The sequence below is a fragment of the Falco naumanni genome, chromosome 2 (genome assembly GCF_017639655.2).
Source record: "Falco naumanni isolate bFalNau1 chromosome 2, bFalNau1.pat, whole genome shotgun sequence".
Lineage (NCBI taxonomy): Eukaryota > Metazoa > Chordata > Aves > Falconiformes > Falconidae > Falco > Falco naumanni.
Genome location: NC_054055.1, coordinates 65652330 through 65676971, shown reverse-complemented (window position 1 = coordinate 65676971; position 24642 = coordinate 65652330). Strand labels below are relative to the sequence as shown.

The 24642-nt window shown below is 41.1% G+C and overlaps 1 protein-coding gene across 18 annotated transcripts in view; it reads right to left on the bottom strand.

Annotated features, from left to right (window-relative positions):
- MCF2L (MCF.2 cell line derived transforming sequence like) overlaps nucleotides 1-24642 on the bottom strand; it is a 164170-nt gene that overhangs the window by 115265 nt on the left and 24263 nt on the right. The window contains exon 1 of one of the 18 annotated variants that reach the window (XM_040584558.1): nucleotides 19267-19349. The exons of 16 other annotated variants lie outside the window; for them this stretch is intronic. Coding sequence is in view for 1 of the 2 variants with exons in the window: in XM_040584561.1 (XP_040440495.1) it covers nucleotides 13671-13749 (79 nt within the window). In the remaining variant the exon portion in view is untranslated. Of the gene's footprint in view, nucleotides 1-13670; nucleotides 13971-19266; nucleotides 19350-24642 lie in introns of those variants that run through there. One more of the 18 variants, XM_040584561.1, reaches the window with a different exon arrangement.

Here is a 24642-nt window from a genome sequence, read left to right as displayed (position 1 = left end):
CAAAATAGTTTGGATAAATGGTGCCATAAAAAAATGTAACTATTGCTACCTTTTAAAGCAGTGAAATTAGATTTTGTGTAAAAACAAATGGTACAGATATCACATCTTAAATTGCAGCGGTCTTCAGTTACAGCCAGGAAGAGAATGAGCAAAAATGTCACGTTTCCAATTCATGCAACAAGGAAGAGTAGCAGCCTGATACTACACCCACTGAAACAAACTCCAACGTAATTGGTGAGCTCAAAATTAATTAACTTGAACCCTGACAGAAGCATGCATCAAGAAGTCAAAAGTCTTAATCCAGAAATTTCTGCAGAAATCAAGTACATACAGTACTGTAACAAACAGATCAAGAAGTATCTCTCTGCTTTGCCAGCCAACAAACCAACAGCCATAAAGCTCTAGCACAAAACACCCATTTCAGATTTGAAGTTAACTAAGACAAGTAGACTTCTAAAGAGATGACTGTACTTAACTCAGTAACCCAGGAAACACAAATTATGGGATATGGTGACAAAGACCAGGAGTTTCACTGTTTCTCCTCTGGATTAACTGCAGAGCACTAGTGAAGGGACAGTCATACCACATCCATGTTCCTCCAGTGCCACAGCCATGCGTTCCCACTTCTACCCTGATATCAGCTCAAATGACCACAGGGTGAGGCAGGACAACCCACAGATATGACAGTAACCACTTCTCTCCCCTCCACAAAGAAAAAAGCAGTTTTCTGTTGAATCAACAAATTCAACCACTTCAATGGTTCAAACAATTGCCAGGTACCTGTCTCTTGCTGGATGCAAAAAGAAACCATGAGAAGCAAAAGTCAAGGGAAAGAAAAAAAAGTATGACCAACTCTTTCTTCAACAACTTAGTTTCACCAGATGGCATGTGGTTTAAAAATGCATTTTAACTTTAGCCAAGAGTGATTAACATCCACAGATGGCTCCCAGGATGGAGACTGTACAGCCCCTTCCAGATGCAGCTCAGAGGAGTTAGCTTCTGCACTGAAGGGTGTTCAGAGGGCACTGTCCCTCTCTACTTACCACAGCAGGCGGCTCAGATCATCCTCACTAGATTAAAATCGGCCTGTGCAAATTCCTGCTTGTAGTAAAATGCCATATGAAATAATTTTCTCTATCTAGCTATCTGAATTCCTCAATTAAATGGAAGCAGGGCTAAGAGAAACGATGGGCATATGGAAGCATCTTTTCCCTACACTGTAACCTGAGTATTTACTAGTGCTTTGGCACATAGCTCCTTCCACACCTAGATGCTATCTAGAGGTAGGCTGGGAAGATATTTCACAATAAATGCAAACAGGTCGGAAGGCCAAGACTTCCAAAAGAGCAAACTTCATTTTGCATAAAGCCAAACATGGCCATCATTTTCCAATATTCATAGTCAAATACAGTATGATACTACACTCGAACTCATGAAAAAGTATATCGAATACTAACACTACTTTTTAAAGAAAGTGTAAAGTTGAATTCAAGAAACTAATTGCTCTTGCCCAAGCAATTGATAGCCAGATAGAGCAAGTGCAAATTACATGACAATGGGCTGAAAAGATTGCATAGTCTCTAACTACAAAATGGAGTTGACTCTTCACACAGGATAATCTTCCCAACTGACAGATTTTTGAATTGCACAGTGTTGGGCAATTATTTCAGCATGCAAGCAGGTCCGTTACTTCCTCAGGTATGTTATATTTTGCTTTTCAGTCACACATCTTATGACATCGTTTTATAAAACAGAAAATCAGGTTCTTTCCGTAACTTATTATGCTGGCTCTGCCAGCTGCCTTCAGAAAGAATCATGATTTGTTTCTTTTTCCAGCAAAGTCTACTGTATATATATAATAATACCATTTTGCTAAACACTACTAAATCATAAATTTCCAGCATTTTTTCTTAACAGAAATTTTTTTGCTAGATGGAATTATTTTTGGCCAAAAAAGAAAAGTTTTTTACAATAAACTTTTCTCAACAGTTGGTTGAAATTTTGCTTTTAGTACTGAAACATACTACAATCAATTCCAGTTTGAAAAAATATCTCTGAAATCTGCTTTCTTTTTTTTTGCTGATAGCTTTAGCAGAAAACTGCCTTCTCATTACAATCATCATTAAAGCTTTAATAAGGAAAACATTCTAATCCACATACTGAGGGCAAACCTAAGGCGAAAGGTGTGCTTGCAAAGTTGTTTGGGACCAACTGTTGTCAAAGAGCTTCAAAAATCAAAAACTTTATTAAAAGTAGTTGTTTTGGGGGGTTGGGGTTTTTTTTAAACTGGCTTAATATATTAGGTGGCAATAATGTGATTTATTACTAGCAGTCAAACTACTGTCTGACATTAGAAACTTTAGTTCAGGGAAATTGCCGTTTTGTTGACATCTAGCATCTGTCAGAGCCTAACAAGTGAACCAAGTGTTGGCTCTACACCATACAAAACCACAATTCTGCATTAAGCATTGTGAAATTTGGTATTTTATGCCATTTCCAATCAATTAATTAAAAAAAAAAAAAAGAAGTTACAAAGATGAAAACTAAAACATTGGAGCAAAAATACTATTTCATATCTTACTGTCCATAACAGCTTCAGTTGCTTACTGATTAAAGCACCAGGTGAAGGACAAGACCAGGTAACAGACCCGGATATGCAGGTTTACCTACAGCCACAATCAGACGCCACACAGGCTATGAGACACGAGGGTGACTGCTGTTACCGAGGCTCCCACCCTAGCCATGCCCTGACTTTATCAGGGGAGGAGATGTAGAAGTGCCAAGCCCTCCCTCATCCTGCTCCCTTCCATCCCAACCCATTCCCTAGAAAAGGAAACTGAGGTCACTGAGCTGGGCAGGAACCACAATAAGACTCTTACCTCTGCAAGGCAAGGACCAGACCTGCCAAGCGATACTGTGGGGCACATAACCCTTATTCCCCCAAATAAGAGCAGGCACAGCTAGAAAAACTGCTTGAAGCCCACTGACAGTACTGTGCAGTGATGCGCCTGACCTTATTTCTTGCTAGGAGTGTTCCTTCCTCATCAATTCCACCACACTTGTCTGATGTTTCCTTTTTTGCTGTATCAAATACAGATAACAAGTTACTTGAGGCAGGGAACTGTCGAGAGCACTATAGCTCAACCACAAAGGGCTTGGCAGGCCGTACCCAGTAACAAAAATAGAGCAGAGCTGATCACCAGCCTTTAAAACAAACACAGTTCCATTTAGTCACAGTTTAATAACTTACTAATTCATTGCCTAATGTATTATTAGCAACACACTTTAAAAACCAGGCTCTGACACTCAAAAAATTCCTTTCTAAAGGCATAATAAATAGTTCAAACTAAGCTTCCTCCCCCCCCCCCCAAGTATTTTTGAATGCAACGGTCATGTTCAAAGCATAAGATCTCCAGTATTAATGCTGCTATAAAATTAATTCTGATACGTTTAGTAACTTCTTCTTAAGTATTTCATGACTGCAGTAAATTGCAGTCAGTGCAGCTGCCTGTGGAGCACTCTGAGCTCAACAGGATGAAGGGCCCCCGACAGCCAGGGCAGCCCCCCCAGACCCGGACAGGCAGTAGGGCAGGACCTGCAGGGGGGCAGGCTCTGCAAAGCCCTGCCACAGCATCCAGTGTGGCCCAAGCTCCCTGCACAGGACAGCAGCATGCTCACAATAAGGCTTGTGAGGCCCTGCAGAGGCTAATGAATAAAAATAGCCCCCGCACGACTAGCTCACAGCTGATCTGCTGCCAGGAGCAGGAAGCAGAGAGAAAGGTTAGGAACAAGTGGAGAATGGGTGTACAAGTTGCCACGTTTCCTTTTCTTCTATGTGTATCTTTAAACCTGAATACTACATATTGCATTTGCTCCCATTTAATGTCATAGGGCTAACTTGCTATACCAGCCACGTATCACATCTCACATGTCATGGAAACTCGCAGATTTGTTGTCAAACAAGCAAGGCTGCCAGTCCAGGGTGGTGGTGATACCTGAATGAGCAGGAAGGCTCCTCTCCCTTGTACCACCACCTGCTCCGGCTTTCCTTCTTGGGCAGGACACACACCAGACAGCCACTAGCAATGCTGCAGCTCAGGGAATGCCCATGTGCAAAAGGTCAGGAGCTACTTGATGGGAAAGGATGGGAAAGGAACTCCTCAGGGAATGTGGGGGAAGAGGAGGGGCTTCTCTGTAACGCGAGTGCCAAACAGTAACACCCAGATCCCTTCCTGCCTTGGCAGCCGCACACTGGGCCTGTCTCAAATACCTGTATTTCCCCTCAAACCGCTCTTGGATCTCTCTAAACTCTCACCCTCCTTAGGGTATAAAAATTTAAATCAATGCCTGCTCTCACCAGCTGTGATAAGGTTTCCCTGCAGCATCATATAAATGTCAGGCAGTCTTTAGTGAATTCAGTTCTAGACATTACTCTAGAAGAACCATCAGTGGGGGTGAGAGGGTGTTTAAAAAAGCCAAAGCCCAGAGTAATTCTTCTGTTTCCATGTTTTAAAAGGCAGGTGGCAGGATACAGAAAAGTTTGTTTCCAGTTTTCTGAAGGCTGGATGAGAACTGTTAGTACTACTTTAACTTATGCAACTGCTAAACATCCTGTGCAAAATTAACAGTGTTTAACACATACCTTCACCCTCCTGATACAAAATGCATGGCAGCCCTCTGTGCCATCCAGCTTTTACCATCCAGCTTTTTAATTCCCTGTCAGATCTTAAAATATGCGAGCAATTGCTTTGAAAAACACCTCCACCTGCCACACTGAAATAATTCGTCTTCTGTCTTCATACAGCAACAGAAAGAAGCTGTTTCTATTAATATCCCTCTTCTGCTCTGGGCTGTATGCTCTCAAAGCAATTCAGGTATACTCTCTTCAAAGGAACTGACTGAAACGATGACGGCACCAAAGTCAGCAGCAGTTTGCAATGTCCTTGAAAGGCAAGTAAACCATGAGCTGGGGGTAAGGAACACTGAAGAGACTCAGCAGAAGGAAATTAAGAAAATATACAATTAGAAAACTCAGAATGCTACGTGTACATTGTATTTTTTTCTTACCTTTACTCCATAAATTACTTCACAAGTGATTCGTCTGGTGTGGAAATAATTTTTTCCTGTAAGCTGCTGATACCATTTTGTACACCATCAACAACTTCAATGGCTTCCTTTTGCTCTCTCCAATGCGCTCAGATGCTTTTTGTCTCTCTTTACTTTCAAACCTCTAGTATCAGAACTTCAAAGTACATCCCACGGGTCACACAGAACCTAAAATGGGAATTTCTGTGGCTGTCCTTGACAAAGCCAGCTGTGCCAGGTTCACAGCAAATGTCTGAGTCCTGGGCAGATCTGAGCTGTCTCATAATTAGTGCCTGGCATATACTGAAGCATGAATTAAGTAATGATAATGAATTTTCATCACTCTTGTGATTCTGTGTACGTAGGTCATATTCCCTCATAATTATTAAACTTAAAGCTATTGTGTTTCAGACACTGTATTATGGCAGCTCCAGCTTCATGTCCTACTAAATGACTACCTATGAGCAAAACATACAGAAAATCTTTTTATACCGCCTTGCTTCTGCCAGCTTTCTATTTTCATCCAAGCCGCACAACCATACCCACCTGCTTTGCTTCTTTACCCCACCTTTCTCCTTCTCTCCTCTTCTTCCACCATCAATAGCCCTCAAAGTAAGCTGGGAAAATCCCTCCCTCAAACACAAACGTGCTTCTTTCTCTACTTTCTTTCACTGAATGTTTGTGTGGGAGCTTTTATTTTCTTCTGAAGTATTTTTACAAGAACAGACCATTTTATATAAATGTACTTTGCCATTACAACTATGCTGAATGTTTGAGTAAAGCATGTCAAAAAAGTGAAATGCTAAGTAAAGAAAGCATCAAACTGCCTTTGTTAAATCCGTTGGGTAACAACCACCAAATTACAGACTCAGCTGGAAGCTGAAAACAAAACCCAGCAGAAGAATTACCCAGTGTTTGGACAAAGGAGTGCATGGTATATGGCAGCAAGAGGGGACAAGACAGGTAAGTTTTGCCTTGCCGCAATCTGAAAATTGAAAATGCTGAGATAATGGGAATAGGGAATACCCAATTCAATTACAGATACTTGGTGGCAACAGGATACAGAGCTGTGGGGAACATCAAAGTTTGAAGTTTGGCAGGGCCTTTCCACAGCAGTTGCTTCAAGAGGCATCATGCCTGAGGTAACATACGTAAGGTAAACATGGAAAGAGGAAACAAATGAGTCATGCAACACGCTGGTTCATTTTGTGTACTCCATGGGCCAAAAGCTGATGCAAGGCTGGGTTTTCAAAGCCACTGTTGAAACCCAGGTGCATGATGAGGTAACCTGGACTGACCAGCTAAGTAACACCGGCCAGCATGGAGCGACAACCAGCAGCCCAGGGGAAAATACTGACCAAAGTAAAGCACTTTGCCTGTAATTTATCATTTGATGGGTTTAGTAACAAAGGTTGTAGCCTAAAGAGTAATTTTTAAAATCAGCTGTGTGTATATTCTCACTATTTTCTGTTTATATCAATCATCCTGTTGTTTCATATGCAAAGCTACCCTCCCTTTAAATTCATCAGGCTATAGGCAGGAGTTGAAAGAAAAGGAAGATACATTTCTGGCTCAACAAGAATTGAGACTATAAAAGAACTAGGACAGTCACTTCTAGGTGCAAATTTTCTGCCTGCTACCTGAAGTGCTGAAGACAGGAAGACTTTTAGTAAGATCAGCACTTAGCAAATGCCTTAAGCACATGAAGGGGGACAGCACTTACACCCCTGAAGTAACAGCACAGGTGGAAAACATGAGCCTATCTACCACGCAGCAGTGCGATTCTCGAATTGCCAGATACCCGTTTGCCCAGATTATCAATTTTAAGATGGCAGACTGCTGCCAAGCAGCATTACACACCTACATCCTCAAAACCAGGCAGTACCACGCCACACTGTGCTTTATCAGCTTGCCACAACTTGAGCACCACATTCTGCTAGGAAGCTGCCTTACCCTGTGTCCTCAAAGGGATTTAACTGCCTGCGAGCCCATCACACAGGCCCCTCCCAAGCTCAAACACCACCTGCCTTCACATGAAAACAGAACCATTTGAGGATGGGTATCACAAGGCTTCTCCATTTCAGCTTATTCTCATGCTGAAACCCACAGCCAGTTCCACCCTTCATGTGACCAAGTTTAACATCTCTCCATTTTACAAAAAGATCCATTGTGCCCAACTCCCCACTGCTCCAGGGAACCATGTGAAGCCCAAAAGCCGCCTCCGTGACCCTGCTACATGACAACTCAAATAGCACTTTCCATCGGTCATCATAAAATTCAAAGCACTAGTACAAAATCTCAAAAGCCACAAAAAGACGAGCACAGACAGATCAAGAATATAGCCAATATCCAAGATTGCTGTAAGTGAGGGGACGTCTTGTCTGAAACTGCCCAGTAAGTCAACCTCCAAGATGATGATCCTGTGTCTACCTATGCCCAGGACGCTGTGCTTATGTGACTGTTCCGCAAGGCTTGAGTTGGCTGCACCCACAGTGCTGTTAAAGGCAACGTTAAAGGCCAGTCTACTGGACAGTTTGCCTCAACCACAAGGCCTGCATTCCAACGTGTGGTGAGCCAGGTGGCTCATGCTCAAGCTATACAGCTACGTGGATAACTGGAGAATTTAAAGCAAGGTCAAAATAGCTAAGATAGCATTGCAGGCTTACCTCAAGGGTCCTACAGGCGATTAATCCATATAAAAACATCCAAGATCATACTCTTTCTGTCTGAAATAAAAGCATATCTGGCTGGTATTTAATAAGATAAGACAAAAGAAACAATGAAACAAAATTAAAGTGTGTTCGCCAGATGTTGTAAGACAGCAGACTCAAACTTCCAACTGAAATGCACTGTTTCAGATATTGAAAACCTTAAGAAATTGTTGGGTTGACTCAGAAACAACAAAGTCACCAGTAGCTTGCTTGATCTGCTTCGTTAAAGGTGAATGACTGGAACGCCTCCTGCTCCCTGGCTTTGCTCGACACACGAGATTAGAGCAAACACCTTGAAGACAATGCAGCCTGTGTTACATATTACACCCGTCCCTGTGCGGTGCTGTTCCTTTTCTCCAGAAGTTCCCTGTTATTTGATATGCACAAGGTAGCCTTGCAGCTTGGCTCTCTGCAGCTGTAAGTGTGGCAGGCAGCTGTGCCAGGCACTCTTGCCAAGGAAGTATTCTGAGTCACTGTGATAATAAAAATGCATCAAAGCAACGTGTTTTTTTCTTCTTTCGTATCACTAAGGACATATATATCCAGGCAGGGCTTTCCTGGCTCTGCAAGCTTTAAGTATATATATCCAAAGTCCACAGACCGAATGAGAGACTGACAAAAACGCATCCTGCAGTCCTCTGAAAAGTCACTCTAAATGTGCTGTCATTTACTGTTTAATGCCTATTTTGCCCCAATCTCCTGTTCATTTGTTGAAAGATATCTGCAAATAATGTAGCTTTCCTACTGTAGTTCAGCAACTGCCATTAAAATCAGTGAAAGACTGGGATAGATGATATGATAAGTGAGGTCACTGACAATCTCAAAAAGAAGTATAAAGTCAAGTCGACATTTCCTTTTTTCTTTTTTCTTTTTTTTTTAAATATATAAAAAATAATCCCCACTGAGCTGAAATGTTTTGGGATGCAATTTTAAGTAACAATACTTTGGTTAAAAATAAAATTTAATCAACTTCCATGTTGATCAAAACATTTTTCCTCAGATTACCAAAAAGGCAGCTCTAATAAGTACATGACTGGTACCAATTCTGAACTTATCTCCCAGGAGCTTCACTAGGTTCAGCTGTTTCAATAGTAAAATAAAGATTTTGATTTAGGCCAATATAAACTAAGAAACAGATGCCGTGTAAGTGCACAGAAGCCATAATGGTGCCCACTCATAGAAAATACAAGCCATCCACTTCCTAATTGCTTAATTGTGTCCGTTTCAACTGCAGCTCCCACCCTTAGTCTTGAAATTTTAAACCTCATAACAGGAAGAGCATGCCTGCTTTATACCCTCTGGCCTGGGAAATCGGAGGCCTCTTTCATGGTTAAGCTCAACATGGGGGCAGGAAAGCTGAAATGAAGGGCCAGCAAGCTAATACCAGGCAGAGGCATCCCCCACTGCCATTAAATGCCACCTGGGTGCTGCGGACTTGCTCACACCCTGCAGATTTCCGAGCTCTCAGCCACATCTCTTCAACTCTACCAGCTACATAGAAAGCTAACAAAGTCGCCAAACAGTAATTTAATGCCCCTTCATGCTCAGACCTGCCTGCCTGCCAAATTAACACACACACAGAGTACTCTGCCACACACAGAAAGATTTATTTCGCTTCTCAAACTGGAAAATCAAGTGAACCAAGGACAGATCCCTACAAGAGTAAGAAAGAGCGGGCAAGCTCACAAGAGAGTAGGAACCGGGAGGACACACTGAACAGGTCCTTCCAGCTGCCCACAGCTTTGTTATGTCCCTTCAGTGTGCCTGAGGGTATCCCCATTGCACTTGGCAGTAAGCCAACTCTTTCCACTGATGTTGGGCACTTGGAGGTGGTATGTGAGTTCATTCCTCCTACATCTGTTTCTAATTTGTTAAGGCAGGTGAGCCAGACTTTAAAAATGTCAAAAGCCTGCCTATCAAGACAAAGCCAGGGAAATGAAGTGTAAAGTTTTGGACCAAATTGTGAGTATGACAGAAAATCTCGAACTACTGAAAACTGACTGAAGCTGAAATAGCCAAGGGATGTTACCTGTACTTAAAATACTAGTACTGCATACACATTTACCAAGGAACTACACACATGTTTATCTTTGATTTGCAGATGTTACTTCTTTTTGCAAAGTGCTAAAATTTTGTTCAGGGTGAGGAAACAGATGGTAGCTGTAATAGTGGCACCTTTCCAAGGTGGAAAGAAACCATTAGTGGGCTACCACAAGATGAGGCTGGGAATGCCAGATCTGTATTGCCTGTTTGCATGAATTAGACAACACCATCACTGCAAGGCTTCCAAGCTCAGTGCTGATGCAAACATGAGTAATGCCGGACAGAAAGAGCTGGTGCCTTACTGCTGTTTCTGTACCAGTCAGAGCAAATGAAGAGTCCTAAACAGAAAACCCACAGCATACAGTAATACGGACAATGTATGAGGTCCCAGACCAGAACTATTTATAACTACTTATAACCTCTGAGCTACTGTTCCATGGGGAGAGGAAGTTCTGCCCATAAACAGCAATTTGTGGAAGAGGGTCTAATGTAAAACAGCAACAGAACTGAAAAAGAGGAAAAGTAAAAAATATGGCCAAATGAATAGAAATTATGCGATTATCTGTCAAAAAATAAAGATGAACAAAACCAGATTTTTATATATATTTTTAGTATCAATAATCATTTCAGTTTTCCTAAAAAAACCCTCACAATTCTAATAGGGGGAAAAAAACCATCTTAGGCAGAAATAGAGAATGTCTTTACATCACTTCTGTCTTAATTTAAGGATTTATATGCAAACAGGGAAAGCAACACCCAGGTTATCAAAGTCCAGGACGGCATTTGATAGAATGGAAGTGACCGTGACCGGGAGGACTGAGGAGCATATGTGGGAAAAAACAACAGAAGATGTCACGGAACTGTCCTTTTAAGTTGCTGGAAGAAGGCAAGGCACAAGGTTATTTTGAACTGTGGAGCAGGAGGCAAGAGGAGGAATATGAAGAGGATGATACTGTTAAACTAAAGAGCATGATCTTAATAGCTAAATATGTCCAGAAGCAGAAAACAATGTATCTGTGAGGTGTTGGAGGATAAAGCCAAGGTGAGCAAGATAAGAAATAATCAAAGCTTTGCCAGAGAAAGCTGTCCAGTTTTGTAAAATGTATCAGAGGAAGACACTTGAAGGACCCTGTGAGAGGATCACATGTTCAGGAGAGAGTAAGAAGTCAGTAATTTACTACAGAGGCTGGGAGTGTGACCAAATCAGAATTTAGTCAAGAGCACAGGGAGCTGAAGGACAACTGTGGAAAGTGCTGGTGTGGTGGTGAGGGACGAGTAGCCCAGAAAGGATGTGTCGGCGCCAGACGGACAGAGGGGACTCACTAGCGGGGAGAGCAGACACAAGCAGAAAGGCTGTTGTAGCAAAACGGCAAAAGATGAGACAAACCCAGATCTACCATACCTAACCTTCGGCACTGGGGAGATGCTAGGTTAGGAGCTGAGCTACTCCAGCCTTCTTGCCCCTCACCCCAGCCAAGGGAAAGACAAGTGCACCTCAGAAGGTGGAAGGACTTCCTTACTGAAAGTGCTCCCTTCTCTGCTTTCAGTGCACATGGATTTTAGGGGAATTCCTCTTCTGCCTTGGATGCTTAATACTACCTGGGATGAATCTCAGCCTGCCTGCAGTATCATTAGGAAAAACGAGTGAAGGAAGAGAAACAGTCTTTTTCCCTGGATCCTGCAAAAGAAAAAAACCCTTGATGCCTGAAGGTGGGGAGCTGCACTACGGGGCACACCAGGGGAAGGCTCTACATTTCAATTACTCCTAAGCAGGATGCTATTGAAAAATGGGCTTGGAAAAATCCTGCACAAGATCTTGGGCTGTTAAGGAAATTGCTGCACACAAAAGGCTTCTGAGTCAACAGAAAGACAGCTGTGAAGTCAGACAGTAGATAATTTGACCCACAGACAAGAGTAAAGCCCAAGAATGGGAGGCAGCAACAGAGAAATGGTCTAAGCAATCTGAAAGGAACAAGGGGGGTGGAGGCAGGGAAGGAAAAAGGGAAAACTGAAAAGTCACCTATAAATACAACCATTGGTTATACAAATGAGGTGCCTTTGGCTTGGAAATACCCACACAGGAATTACAGAGAGGAAGAAAGATAAAGAGAAGGGGAGGAGAGGGACCACCTATCAACATGAACATGAAATTGGCTGTAAAGTAACAGCTGCTTTTTTTGGAAAAATATGCAAGTTTAACAAGCTAAATATCAGCACACAGTCAGAGCCTGCCGGCAAGTGTGGAAACAGCACTCAGAGCCGCTAGTGGTTTACATGAAGGTCACAGTGTACCTACATCTGCACAGCTGAAAGACAGGCAGTGTCATAGGCAAACCAGCAAGCCTACTCCCAATTGAAGACTACTTCAATTCAGGAAGAAAAGGCTCCCATATTCCCAACCAATTCTACCATCCATTATTAAAATTTATCTTGCCTCAGAAAAACTACTAGCAACAATTTTAAGGGAATAGATAAAGTAATATATGAATTATTAAAATAAACTGCAAAAGACAGTATGCCCTAGCAAATATCAGGCTGTCTTTCTTCTTAAACATTCGGGAAATCAAAACACGTAATGAAACAAATATCCATACATTAAATAAAAACATGTTTTGAAAAAAGGAAGATATTCAAGGGAAAAGTATATAGGAAAAACAAGGAAGAAGAAAATAGTATGTATGGTGACCTTTACTTGTAATTTAATGCTTGCTCTCACCAGATTAAGTCTCACTTTTCTCCCAAAACACATGTTATTAAGAAGGTAAAATACCTGCTTCCCCTATTCCAGGAAAATTGATGCAGCTAATCTGTTCATTTCACATTTGTCATTTAATCTATCTGTTCATCCAAACACAGCATCAGCCATCTTGCTAATTATCTCCTCATAATACATGGAAATTGAAACAGCTGAAAGTCATCCTTAGGAAACAAGACTAGGGAAATGGGAAGAAAAATTCCAAGTTTTGATACTGCAATGAATAATACCTTAAATATTCTGTATCAGCAAAGCACCTATTTGCCTCAGATAATAAGAAGATGCAAGACTTCTGACATCTGTCAGCAGACTAAGAAGGGGCAAAAGAAACAGGTTCAAAGGATGCAAAAACATCTCTTGTCTTTACAGGTAACTTTTTATCTGAAATACGTTTACAGCTCTGCATGAGCAACAGCCAGAAAAACACATCTAGATCTAGCCACAAATCATCTTATTGTACACTGCTGTTTAGCTCTGGTATTGAACACATAAGTGTTAACATTTTCAAGAAAATCTCTCAAAAAGCATAAGAAACTTTCTACAGTGCTAAAACTATTTTAGCAGACCTGCTGAAATTTTTAATCCATACAGATGTAAAACTACATTTACCACGATTAATGCATTTAACTCTTCATTTTCATCAAAGTGCAATTTAGACCCACCCAAAATAATGGCTTGCTGTGCTTTACACTTAGCCAAGCTCTTCACTGCTTTATAATCGACCCATTCCGCTAGGCAAATCTGTAATTCCCCCCACTTCTTAGCTATAACTGAGTCAGACATAAAAAAGGAATCAAGACCCATTTAGAGTATTTGACTGGGCTAGCAGCTACCTAAAACTATTCAAGAGGACCTTCTAAAGCTTGCCTCATGAATATCTAAGCACTAAAAATGTTAATTAGCTTTAATATAAATAAAAGTTTAACGTGGTGACAAAAGCTCTCAACATTTTCTTTCCTATTAATGCAAACATGCATAAAGAATGCTAGTCAGATTACCAGGATTTTCTGTAAATCCTACAAAATCACTAACAGCATCCACACAACACATTATTTAAGACCAGCAGCTCCTCCTACCAGTGCACTGGGAAACCGCATTTGATCTTTGCATCAGTTCTTCTAGGGCCATTTCTTCAATTTTCAGCCAGCATCTCATTCTCTGATAAAACAAAAAGAATCCACAGCAAACATGCTTCCCCCTCCTCCAGGAACGAAGGGAGGAGGGCGGGGGGGAAACCCCAAACCAGACCACTACAGCAGTGCTTCGCAGCCCTGCATTTCAATTACTCCACACAGATCCCCTCGGCACAAAGGGAGGCAGGAGTGCACGTTCCCTTCTGGCAGTGCCTGGGTGAGGCGGGCGCTGCTTGAAGCCAGAGCCGTGAATGTCAATGACAGCAGGACCGCTTCAAACTTCTCTCCCCTCCTCTGCGTATGGGTTTGCCCGCAGTGGAGTCCTCAAAGGCCAGAATTAATGCAAAGCGTTGATTAGCCGAAGTACCGCCGGTCTCTCCCAGCCTGCAGCAAGCGCTGGGAAGGGCTGCGCTGAATTGACAGCACAGCGAGGGGACGGGGAGCAGCCGGAGCTTGCGGAAAGCCTCCCGCACACGTGAACGCTAGGCTCCTTTCTACCTTCTTGCCAGTTTGCTGCAGGGTGAGGAGCTGTGGAGGAAAATGCCTTCCCGCTGATAATGCCAATGCTGTTCCGCTCTCACCACCTCGCATGATGCCCTCTCTTTTGGTTTGCAATGGTCATTTTTGAAGGCTGAGGACTTCAGTTCCCTTTAAACATGGAAATAACCACAGCCATCTTCCACCTCTTTGGAGGAGCTGGACCGCTTAAGTGTTGTGCCACAGTAGTCTCCGCAACTCCGCAAAATCCAGATTTCCACAAAATGTGTATTACCACCTTAGGCAAAGGGGGTTTAGAGTCCAGATCTGTGGACCCCAACAAGGTGTACGAAGTAGAGACATGAGAACTGCTGTAGAAGGTAATTAGGAAAAGGAAACATAAGAGCCAGTAAACTTCTATTTGCTATAGAGGGTACACCACCACTGGAAAACTTCTAGGGATACAGAAAATCCTGCAAGACTGAAAGCCACACAAAGACTCTCTGTACAACTGGTCATCATAATTGCATTTTCAGTGCTTTTATACAGACTGTTTGACAAGTTTAGAACTATGACACTTTTAACACTTTCCTTTTTCAAGATTCTCAATGCCTACTAAATCTCATTATTGAAGTGGTTTTGCTGATGGTCGGCTGAATTTTCCCAGTCATCTAGCCATCCTATTAATTTTAGCTGTGTTCTCTTGTATTTTAGCCATTGAAATAAATATATAGTTATCTATGGCTAAAAGAAAAAGTGATGTTTTCTTGTGTGCTTAAAAGGACTGCATTATTTTATTTAGGATAAAGATTTTCTTACAGATTACATACAGCAGGCAAAAAGCAGCAGTCCTTCCTAGAAAAATATGTGGACGCCTATGATGGCTTGTTCATAACTCTCAGTAATGTTACGGAGAGCATGAACTAAAAAAAAAAATAAAAAAAAATTAAGAGGACCCATCAAACTAGCTGGGCTTCCTCTGTCAATAAAATGAATTGAGATCATACTTAAATATTCATTTATAAGAAGTCCCACATAATTTCCACTTCAAGTATGATGGGCCTACAGCAGCTCCATGTATTATATATGACTAGAGTCACATACATTTCCATTTCTGTATTAATAGAAATGAAAAAATTGTGTGCAGTCAAGCTTTTGCATAACAAAGCATTACCATAGAAATACAGCATCTATAGAAACTTTATATGCAAAAAGTATTTTGTGTATCTGCGTGCCATTTAAGATGGCATTTTTGTAAAGGAACAAGTGATCTGCAGAAGACCACAATCACCAGGTCAGGCTCTGGCCATTCAGGTAGTGAATCAGCAGCAAGGGACCAGCAAAGGTGTGAAAGTCTGCGCGTACATGCGAACAACTCCAGCTTGTTTTGAAACAAAGGCTGTGGGACAGAACACCACCTGAAAGTGAGTCCAGGGAGAACTCCCGATGTCAGGAAGTCTATGGGACTTGTTGACTGCAGCAAGTTAAAGGCCTGTCCTGGTTTCAGCTGGGATGGAGTTGTCTTTCTTAAGAGCTAGTACAGTGCTGTGTTTTGGCTTTAATGTGAGATTTTTCAGTTCCTCAAGCCTCATTAGCAAAAAGGATGAAAGGGGACACAGCCAGGTCAGCTGACCTGAAGTAGCCAAAGAGGTATTCCATACCATGGGATGTCATGCATGGTATACATACCTGGGGAGTTGGTCAAGGTGGGTGGATCGTTGCTTGGGCACTGACTGGGCATCGGTCAGCAGGTGGTGAGCAGTTGCATTGTGCACCACATGTTCCTTTCTTCCTTTCCCTCTGGATTTTATTCTTTCCCTTCCCCTTTTCATTATAACTGTTATTGTCATCATTGTTATTATTGCTCTTTCATTTTTATTCTGTATCAATTATTAAATTGTTCTTATCACAACCCTCGAGTTTTACATTCCTTTCCAACTCTCCTTCCCCTCCCTCTGGGTGAGGGGGGAGCGAGCAAGTGGCTGCGTGGGGCTTAATTAGCAGCTGGGGTTAAACCACAACAGTCATGTATGCAGAACACTGAAATTCAGTTGTAAAACTACACTATTTCTGGGTGTAGCAAGAAATGCAGGAGAATACTCATTCATAAGTATCTACTGCAATAGAAGATGCTAGTACCAATCCCAGCTTTCCATAGTTCAGTAGCAATTTCAAATTTTCCCTGGAGAAACAGCAAACTGTTTAGGCCTCCCATATATCATAAGGTCCATGGGGTTTTCTCAGTGAAATAACAAATGAAAGGCAAGACAAATGTATTGATGAATTCTATCACATCAGCCAGTCTACTTTCAGGATCACATGCACATACCATGTATTGATACTTGTCCAAAATGAATGAAGAACTCTAACAGGCTAGTTAAACTTCAGTTATACATCACCACTTTATATATACTTTCACACTTTCAAGCAAATTCAAAACATGCAAGGCAAGAGCAGAGTATCAAAGCTAAAGGTCTCAGTTAGCCAGACTGAAAGTTAGTTTATCTAAAAATGGTTGGTCGGGGTTTTTTTTGTAATTACATTCTTGTTTAATCATGCTCAGTCATGAAAATCAGGCAGCCCTATCTGCAGAGATACAGTTTTTTTTCTACTGAAGGAAACAGAGATTCAGTATCTTCAATATATTTAACCAGAATGTGGGATTAGGATCCCTGCTGGTTTGAAACTGGATCATCCATGGTTTAATGAATAACCTTGAGTCAGAGTAAAGAAACAGACCTTAAACTAATTAAAAGAAACTCTTAACAAGAAGAGCCAACTGGGCTTTCTTGCAACAAAACCCTGAACCAGTATCTTACCATGAGCTACAAGGGAATCAAAACAGTCCTGGAAATAACAGCATCTGGATAGCTCAGGGACAATCTACTGCAATTTTCATTCTCTTTAAGTTTGTGTCTGACACCTCACCCCTCTGCAAGTCATCATTATGGTCATATCAGGGAGTTAAACATGCCATTTGAGCCCCACATATCTCATAATAAATTAAAATTTGAAAGTAAAAGGACTGATGTCCAGCTCTGGCACTGACAGTCTGTAAACAGAATCGGAGATGTTTCAATTTATCAGATAAAACTTAATATATCTTTTTTAAACTGAAAAATTCAGGCTGCTTCTGGAATTCTGATTTTTAACTTCTGCTAATGTATCACCTCTAGCAAAAGGAAATTCAGCAGTCCTAGGAAAATCCCTGCTGCAACAGAGGCATTAATACTGAAGTATAGCCCTGTGTAAAAATCTTCACAAAGAAATCTGAGGAACACACAACTTTTCATTGCACTTTAAACATCTAAGAACCGAGAACATTTCTGTCATATGGTCTGTATTCCTTTCTTTCAGTGAAACTGCAAAGATAATAAGCAAGGAGAAAATGTATTACAGAGTTTACACAACTTCCAGAGCTACATGGATGAAATATCTGGCCCAATTTCTGCAAGTTTATATTTATTTTTTTCTAAATTTCTGTTGGGTTTGAAAGCCACAACATTGTTTTTTTTCCTTCAGTACTCTACTTTGCTCTGGTTTTGGCTGTGGTCTCTGGCAAAGCCTATTCAAACACAGCAACGTCACACCTTTCATTTTGAAACAGCTCCAGCCAAAAAGCATTACCTTGTTTTTAAAGAAATTATAGCCGTTTTGAAAATGTTCCAGAAGTAATACACAACTGTCCTCTCATGCGAGGAACCAAAGCAGTAACTGTAAATCATTAACATACAATCATATGAGTTTTGCCTGAACAAAAGATACTTGCAACACTATACGTCAAGATTTCTCTGCTAACTTTGCTTTGATCTCCATAATTTCAGTCATCAATGAGCTCCAAAATTTAATGACGTGGTGTGTGAAAAGCTTCTTTTGTTTAAACCACCTTCCTGAAATTTTTCTGGGTGCCCCAGTTTGCCTTTTGTGAAGCAGTGGAAAAAAACCAGGAAATAAACACTCTCTGTTCACTTCCCCAAGCCATTCATGACTATACAGACCTCCACTGTAGGTGATATTATGTCCCCTCCAATTGCCTTTTTTTCAGACAGAAAGTTTCCTACTAATTAGTTCCTATTTATACAAAAGCAACCCCATACCTCTGACTGCCTTCACCATGCCCCCACATACCCTAATTCTACTCTAACAAAGCAAACAAAACTGGACATGGTACTCAAGAAGCAGGCACAGCAGAGATTACACAGTGACATAAGGATTTTGTTGTTCCTGGTTTCCCTCTCAGCAGTTTGTAATCCTCTGTTTGCCTTTCGGACCAACACTGAGTGCCGACAGAGCTACTGCTGTTTTCAGGGAACTACCCACAATCAATCGAGGTCTCTTACTGAGGGTAACAGCTAGCTTAGGGAAATGTTGTCTTTTCTCATATGTATCACTCTGTACAAACAATTAATTTCACCTTCTCTCCTGATCAGTTACTTAGCATCACCAGTTTATCCTCCCTTTGCATTCAGCATTGAATTTCACTATTTTGAATAATTCCACATATTTACAGATTTTGTCTTTCCCGACTTTCCATTTCTAGCCCATTTAGGATTATGAATAGTTGAAGCCTCTGCAGAAATCCCTGTTTTACTCCACCAGTAACTCCCCTCCACCCGCAGAAACCTGACCACTTAAAGGAACTCTCCATTTCTTGTTTTGAATCAATTATTAATCCTCAAAAAGGCTTCCATTTTAACCAACAGGAGCTTAGTATCTCTAAGAGCCTAAGAGCAGACGCAGTGGAGACTACAGGAAATTAAAACACATACAGGTTTCCCTGCTGCTTTGCATGGGCCCTACCACATTCCTTGCTGTGAAGGGAACGGGCAGAGCATATGGATGGTTATGCCTGCGCAGCTGAATCCTCTGCCAAACATCCCATACTGCTTTCCAGCAATACCACGTGGTCAACATCAGGCAGGCAAGTCAGACACGCTCTTTTCTGAATGGCCCCAACATCACATGCCACAAAACTCTATAGACCATGTAAGCAATGAAGCTACAGGTATCCACACCACCACCGCTGTCCTAAGACACTGCAGACATAGCCAGAAAGACTTACCTAAGCTGGGCTCCTGCAGGGCGGGAGAGAGCCACTGAATGTGGTTTTCATAATCTAGGTGCTCACAGGTCCTACAAAAAACTTCCACACACATCCACTGCACAAGAGCAATACCAATCCACAGCCTTAAATAAAAGCAGAAAGAAAGGGGAAACAGGACAGTTGATATGAAAGATCCAAACAGAAAATGCATTTTTAACATTTCAACCTCCTCTTGGCACCAGTTCTTCCTTCATGAAGCAAAGGGATTTTTCCCTTTTATTTTTCTGAATGACCGAGTTCTCTTGGTAATCAGCCCAGTTGGGCTTTATTATGTAAAGCATCTGGGATTTGAAACTGGGATTCATAAGCAGAGATGGCAGTATTCTGTTTTTGGCAACACCTCACTCTTTCACAAGGAGAAAACTGTTCCTAGATTCACAATCTCAAGGAATACAGAGAACTTCGTATTGTAGAAGTCATTACCCTGCAAACACATGCCGGAAGGAAGAAAGAAAGAAAAAAAAAAGTAAAAGTCTTTTTTTCTTATGAACTTGACACTCAAACACTTGTACAAAGCCAGAGTAAGGGCAAGGTTCACACAAAGAAGTCTTCAAATGTGCAGGAGCATTTAATAGAGGAATTCCACCAAAATTACACCTTGTTTTACTCATCTATTAATTTACCAAATCTCTATCAAGTCCTCATTGTCAGATAAAACTCAGTAATATTTTCCTTTGAGAAAGTAAGTACCATACAGAAAAAAGGCCTAGCAGCTGCTCTCCACACTCCCTCACCTAGCACATCTGTTAGTCACACATGGGAACCGGGCTGATAAAGTACCCAGACCAAGTACTCGGCAGCAAGGGAAAAGGGTCACACTCACCCTCTTTCTACACAGGTGCTCCCCTTCCTTTCCATTATTGCTCAGGCCCATTTCTGAGAAGTACTAGAAGAAATGCAACATACTCATTTCTATTTGTTGGCCTCCTCCCCAATTCAGCCCAATGTTGCTACAGTCCAGCTCCCAGTACTTTCAGTCTTCTTCCCCCCTCATCAATTGCAATCTAGTCTCTCTCTTAAATAAAAAAAAATCCCAGCATTAGTCCTTAAAGCTTAACTTAACCACTAATTCTTTCTCATTTCTTTCATATCATGTATCTCAGTTTTTACTGTACAGCAGCATTCCTCCCACTTCTGTGAAGTTTTGTGGTTCGGCTCTTCAGCCTGAATGAACTTAACATGATTGACCGGATCAAGGGTTTCAATACCTCCCAACATAACAGGCAGTACGATAAAAATCTCCTTTTTCCCCAGCCTCCCTTGCTTGTATGAAGCAAATGAATGAAGAGTCATTTGAATCTCTTCCACTGATCTTCCGTGTTTCTAAAGAGCACCAGGTTTCCCAGTGACTACTTCATTCAGTTTTCTTCTTCATCCTCCTCTTTTGCCACACGGGATTAAGTAATCACTGCAGAGCCAACAGCCTTGAAAGAGTTTATTTAGTGCAACATCTCCTGCCCCTGTTCAGCTGAGGGCTGCTCTAGCCCTTTATCCCTCTCTAGACTGAGGAGCTGAAGGTACCCTGATGTGCCAGCAGCCACACCTCTAAAAGAAAGCATGGCCATGAACGAATGTTGCCTTTTCACCAGTGCGGTGCCAAGGAAAATACCAAGTAAAATACTGAGATACCTTTACAGATGAAGGAAGCACTCTCTGTGGGAAGTGAGGAAGACTGAAAACAGGCAGCATACAAGCGAGCAGGGAAAGAACTTGCTGCAAACAGAAGTAATATGGAAAGAAATGAAGTATCCCTGTTATTTTCCACTTCGGGGCACATCCACAGGCACATGTAATTGAAGAAAAGGCCACACACAGGAAACTAACACCTAAAAGAATGAAACCGCAGTACTTCAAGCAATGAACAACGCAAAAATTGGTGAGCTTTTGTTTTAGAAGAGCACATATTCAAAGGTACCATGATAACTAAAATAGGTGGTAGAGTCTGGATGCAGAGATATCATAGCCATATTCTACCCCGGAGTTAGTATTCTGTATTTAAATGCAGAAATGAAATTCATCTAGAACACACACACCTTTTCCCTTCTCCTGTCATGGTGGTTTTCCTTTCAAAAGGAAATGCAGGGTGAGGAGTTGTAAAATTAATTTCTCCCCCAGAAAAAGCCTGTCTCATATTCTTTGAAGCTCAAACACTTGAGGTCTCCTAAAAAGTCTTAGACTTTAAATCAATCCCTTTTTGTGTGTGTTCAGATTTGGAGTATTAAGAGAAGTCCAAATTTTATGACGTGCCCCACTTTGTAAAAATCACTGCTTCAAAAGAACTGGCAGTACACATAAAAGTTTAGCAGGTCTATACCATTCAAGAGTCAGGGCTGATTTAAAACATTCTCAGGAAATTACTCTGTAACAAAATGTGATACTTAACTGCCACTTACAATTGTTACTTTTACATACAATCAGTAATCTACAAAGTATTCGGAATCAGAAGTAGGGTATTTCCAAGACCATTCAATTTGATTGCACAGAATAAAACTGAAGTGCTTACCCCTGAGGAACAGGCTGACAAGCTTTATAAAAGACAAGAGTAGAAGGGTATCAACTTTGATTTGGAACTTTTTAAAATGGGATGTATCTTAAAATTTGACTGCCCTTTTCCAATTGTATATATTTAAAAATATAGCATTCACTGGAGCTTTAGGGTGACAGAAAGCTTTTCCCTTTTCTGAAAAGAAAATAGTGCAAAACTCAGGGAACACACTGAGGACATGGGAAAATTCAGTTTGTCATTGGTCTGGCTGAGCTGCTCACCTCCAGCAGACATGCCCTGCCAAGACTACTTACTGTTCTGCCCTGGGTGCTGGCCTCCTCCTGGACTTGGCTTTCCCTTGATGCAAAACAGGAAAATTTAAGAAGTCTCAAAAAACATCCAGGAATAGGAAAATAATTTCTAAGCCTTCAGCCAAAGAGGCCAAACTCTGAAAACGATCTCAGTCTTGCTGCAGCACACTTGACCTCACCGCAGGTCCTTCAATGGTGCCTTTGTGTCTTTCACAACAGAGCTTGAAAACTTCACTATGGTTCTGTAACAGGCTAATTCTCCCATCTATTTTATTGCATATGATCCTCAGTAAATAAAATAACCAGACTAAGAAGATAATGCTATTTGTGTTGATGGATGCTTTAATACAGGAGAGAGAGACCAGGTTAGATCTTGTCAAAAGTGCCAGGAGATTCCAGGTAGGAAAAAAAAAAAATGCGTCTGAAAAAAAGGCTTTTGCAGACAATTACAAGTTTTTAATTTCTTGACAACCAAAAATTACTATGTCCAGTTCACAATGATTTGGGTTTGTTTGGGTTTTTTAATTAGAATATGAAATAGTGAACATTTTCAGAGTAAATAATTTTTTTCCATTTAATATTCATCACAGAAGATGCTGCTTCCCAAACCAGCCAAATTAAATTGATCTTTCCTGAGAGCTGGTCTGCACAATATCTCAGTAAATGACAGAAAATTACTGCTCTTCAGTTCTATAGTTTCTCTGCCATCATCATGGTAAAGCTGTCAGAAAGGAAAATGTCATCTAAGCTTCTTTACATCATTAGCCACATCCAAACCACCATTTCATCCTTTGTTGAAAGATTGAATTTTTGCTTTAACAGGCTTCTGAAAGTATCGTTGTTAGTTTTCTTGAAGGACCACAGTCCTGGATAGTTACAGCTTTTGAAAGAAAAATGTAAGCATACATGTATACATTTCCTTGTTATTTTGATTTTGTACCACAGTTGCTTTTACTTATTTTCCCTTCTTCACTCTTACAGCTATTTCAAGTCCATAACAAGGATTCTTTTGTCAGTGACAAGCTTAATGCAATGCTGTTTATTTTCACTTTCTTTGCCTTTAAAATGCAATAAAAAGTGCTTTTTGACAAACCACCTATCACACGTGAGAGTCTGCATAGGTTTCAGTTTCAAATAATTCTTTAAACTTTTTAACATCTGGATACTTTAAAACACATCTTTTGTGTTAACTTGATAATAACTGCAATCAAGAGATGTCTCCATAAATCCACAAAGATTAACACAGAGGGACAGGCTCACAGAGAGACTCATCTCCAGGACATAGTACACCATTTAATATTCCACTCATGTTTGTTTCTAACCAATGTTGTCAGGTCAGCTGCACAGTTATTGGTAACTAATAACCTCCATGATGCACCAAAATAACTTCAACACTGGTATTCTCAACAGTTGCTTTGTAATCACGCTTTTCTTCATGTCCTGCTGTCCACTGAGTCATGTTTTATGAGACCTAAACAAAGTTTGAAGTGATATTTCCACAAAATTTCAGGTTCTGTACTCTTGCCATTTCTCAAGTTGTTCAAGTTTCTTTCTGCAAAGCTTTGCTCTTTATGGGACCAGTTTCAATGGGCTGAAAATGACTCACTCCTTTAGCTGCCAGCTCCCCTCAACAGAGACTCATGAGAACATCAGTACCATCTTGTCCCACACTTCTGCCGCTTACCCACCTGCATTTACTCATTACCTGTAACTACCACATCAAGACTGAACTGTAGCACAGGAGTTCCCTCAAAAGCTCAGTAGTTGAATGCCTACTGTTGTTGAATGAAACACAGTTGTACAACTTTGATGTGCTGATTCAAAGAGTGTATCTATAACGCTGGTTTTGGTTCAGCTCGTCAGATGTTATTTACAACACTGAAAAAAATTCTAACAATTAAAAAAAAAAGTATGCAAAAATTTCCAAGAAAGTAAAGGAAAAATGCATGAATGCATCAGACAAAAAACACAGCATCTCACACTACTTCATTGTACATGGTCATATATTTGGCATAGCATACAATGCTTTTGCATGATTATTGTCAGGATGTTAGCCCTGGAAAGGATTTCAAGGAGAGGAAGCATTATGGTACCATATGCCCCTTTCCAAGACAGCAGATGTGTAACGGACCAGTCTCCAGTCATGCTCCTGCATACCTCAAGGCAGTGCCTGGCTCTAAGGAGAACATTTATCCTCTCCACCATTCCCACCTGTGTACCCAAGAGGAAGAGTATTTTCAGCAACAAACACTGTCCATGCATCACCAGAGCACAGATGAGCAGCAGGGAGAACAGGGAGACTAAAATTATGAAATGAAACGTAAAAGCTGTGATTCCAAAGGGCAGCATATACAGGAGACTTGAGGATGCCAGATACCATGCACTGGAAGGCTTGACTTGAAACACTAACTATACCACACCAACATACACAAAAGGAAAAGTCTCTTTGGTCCCTAGAGACTGCTGTGCATTAGCATCCCCCTAAGCATTTACTTCCTTCAACATCTTGACCAATCCTTTAGAGAAACAAACGGGCAT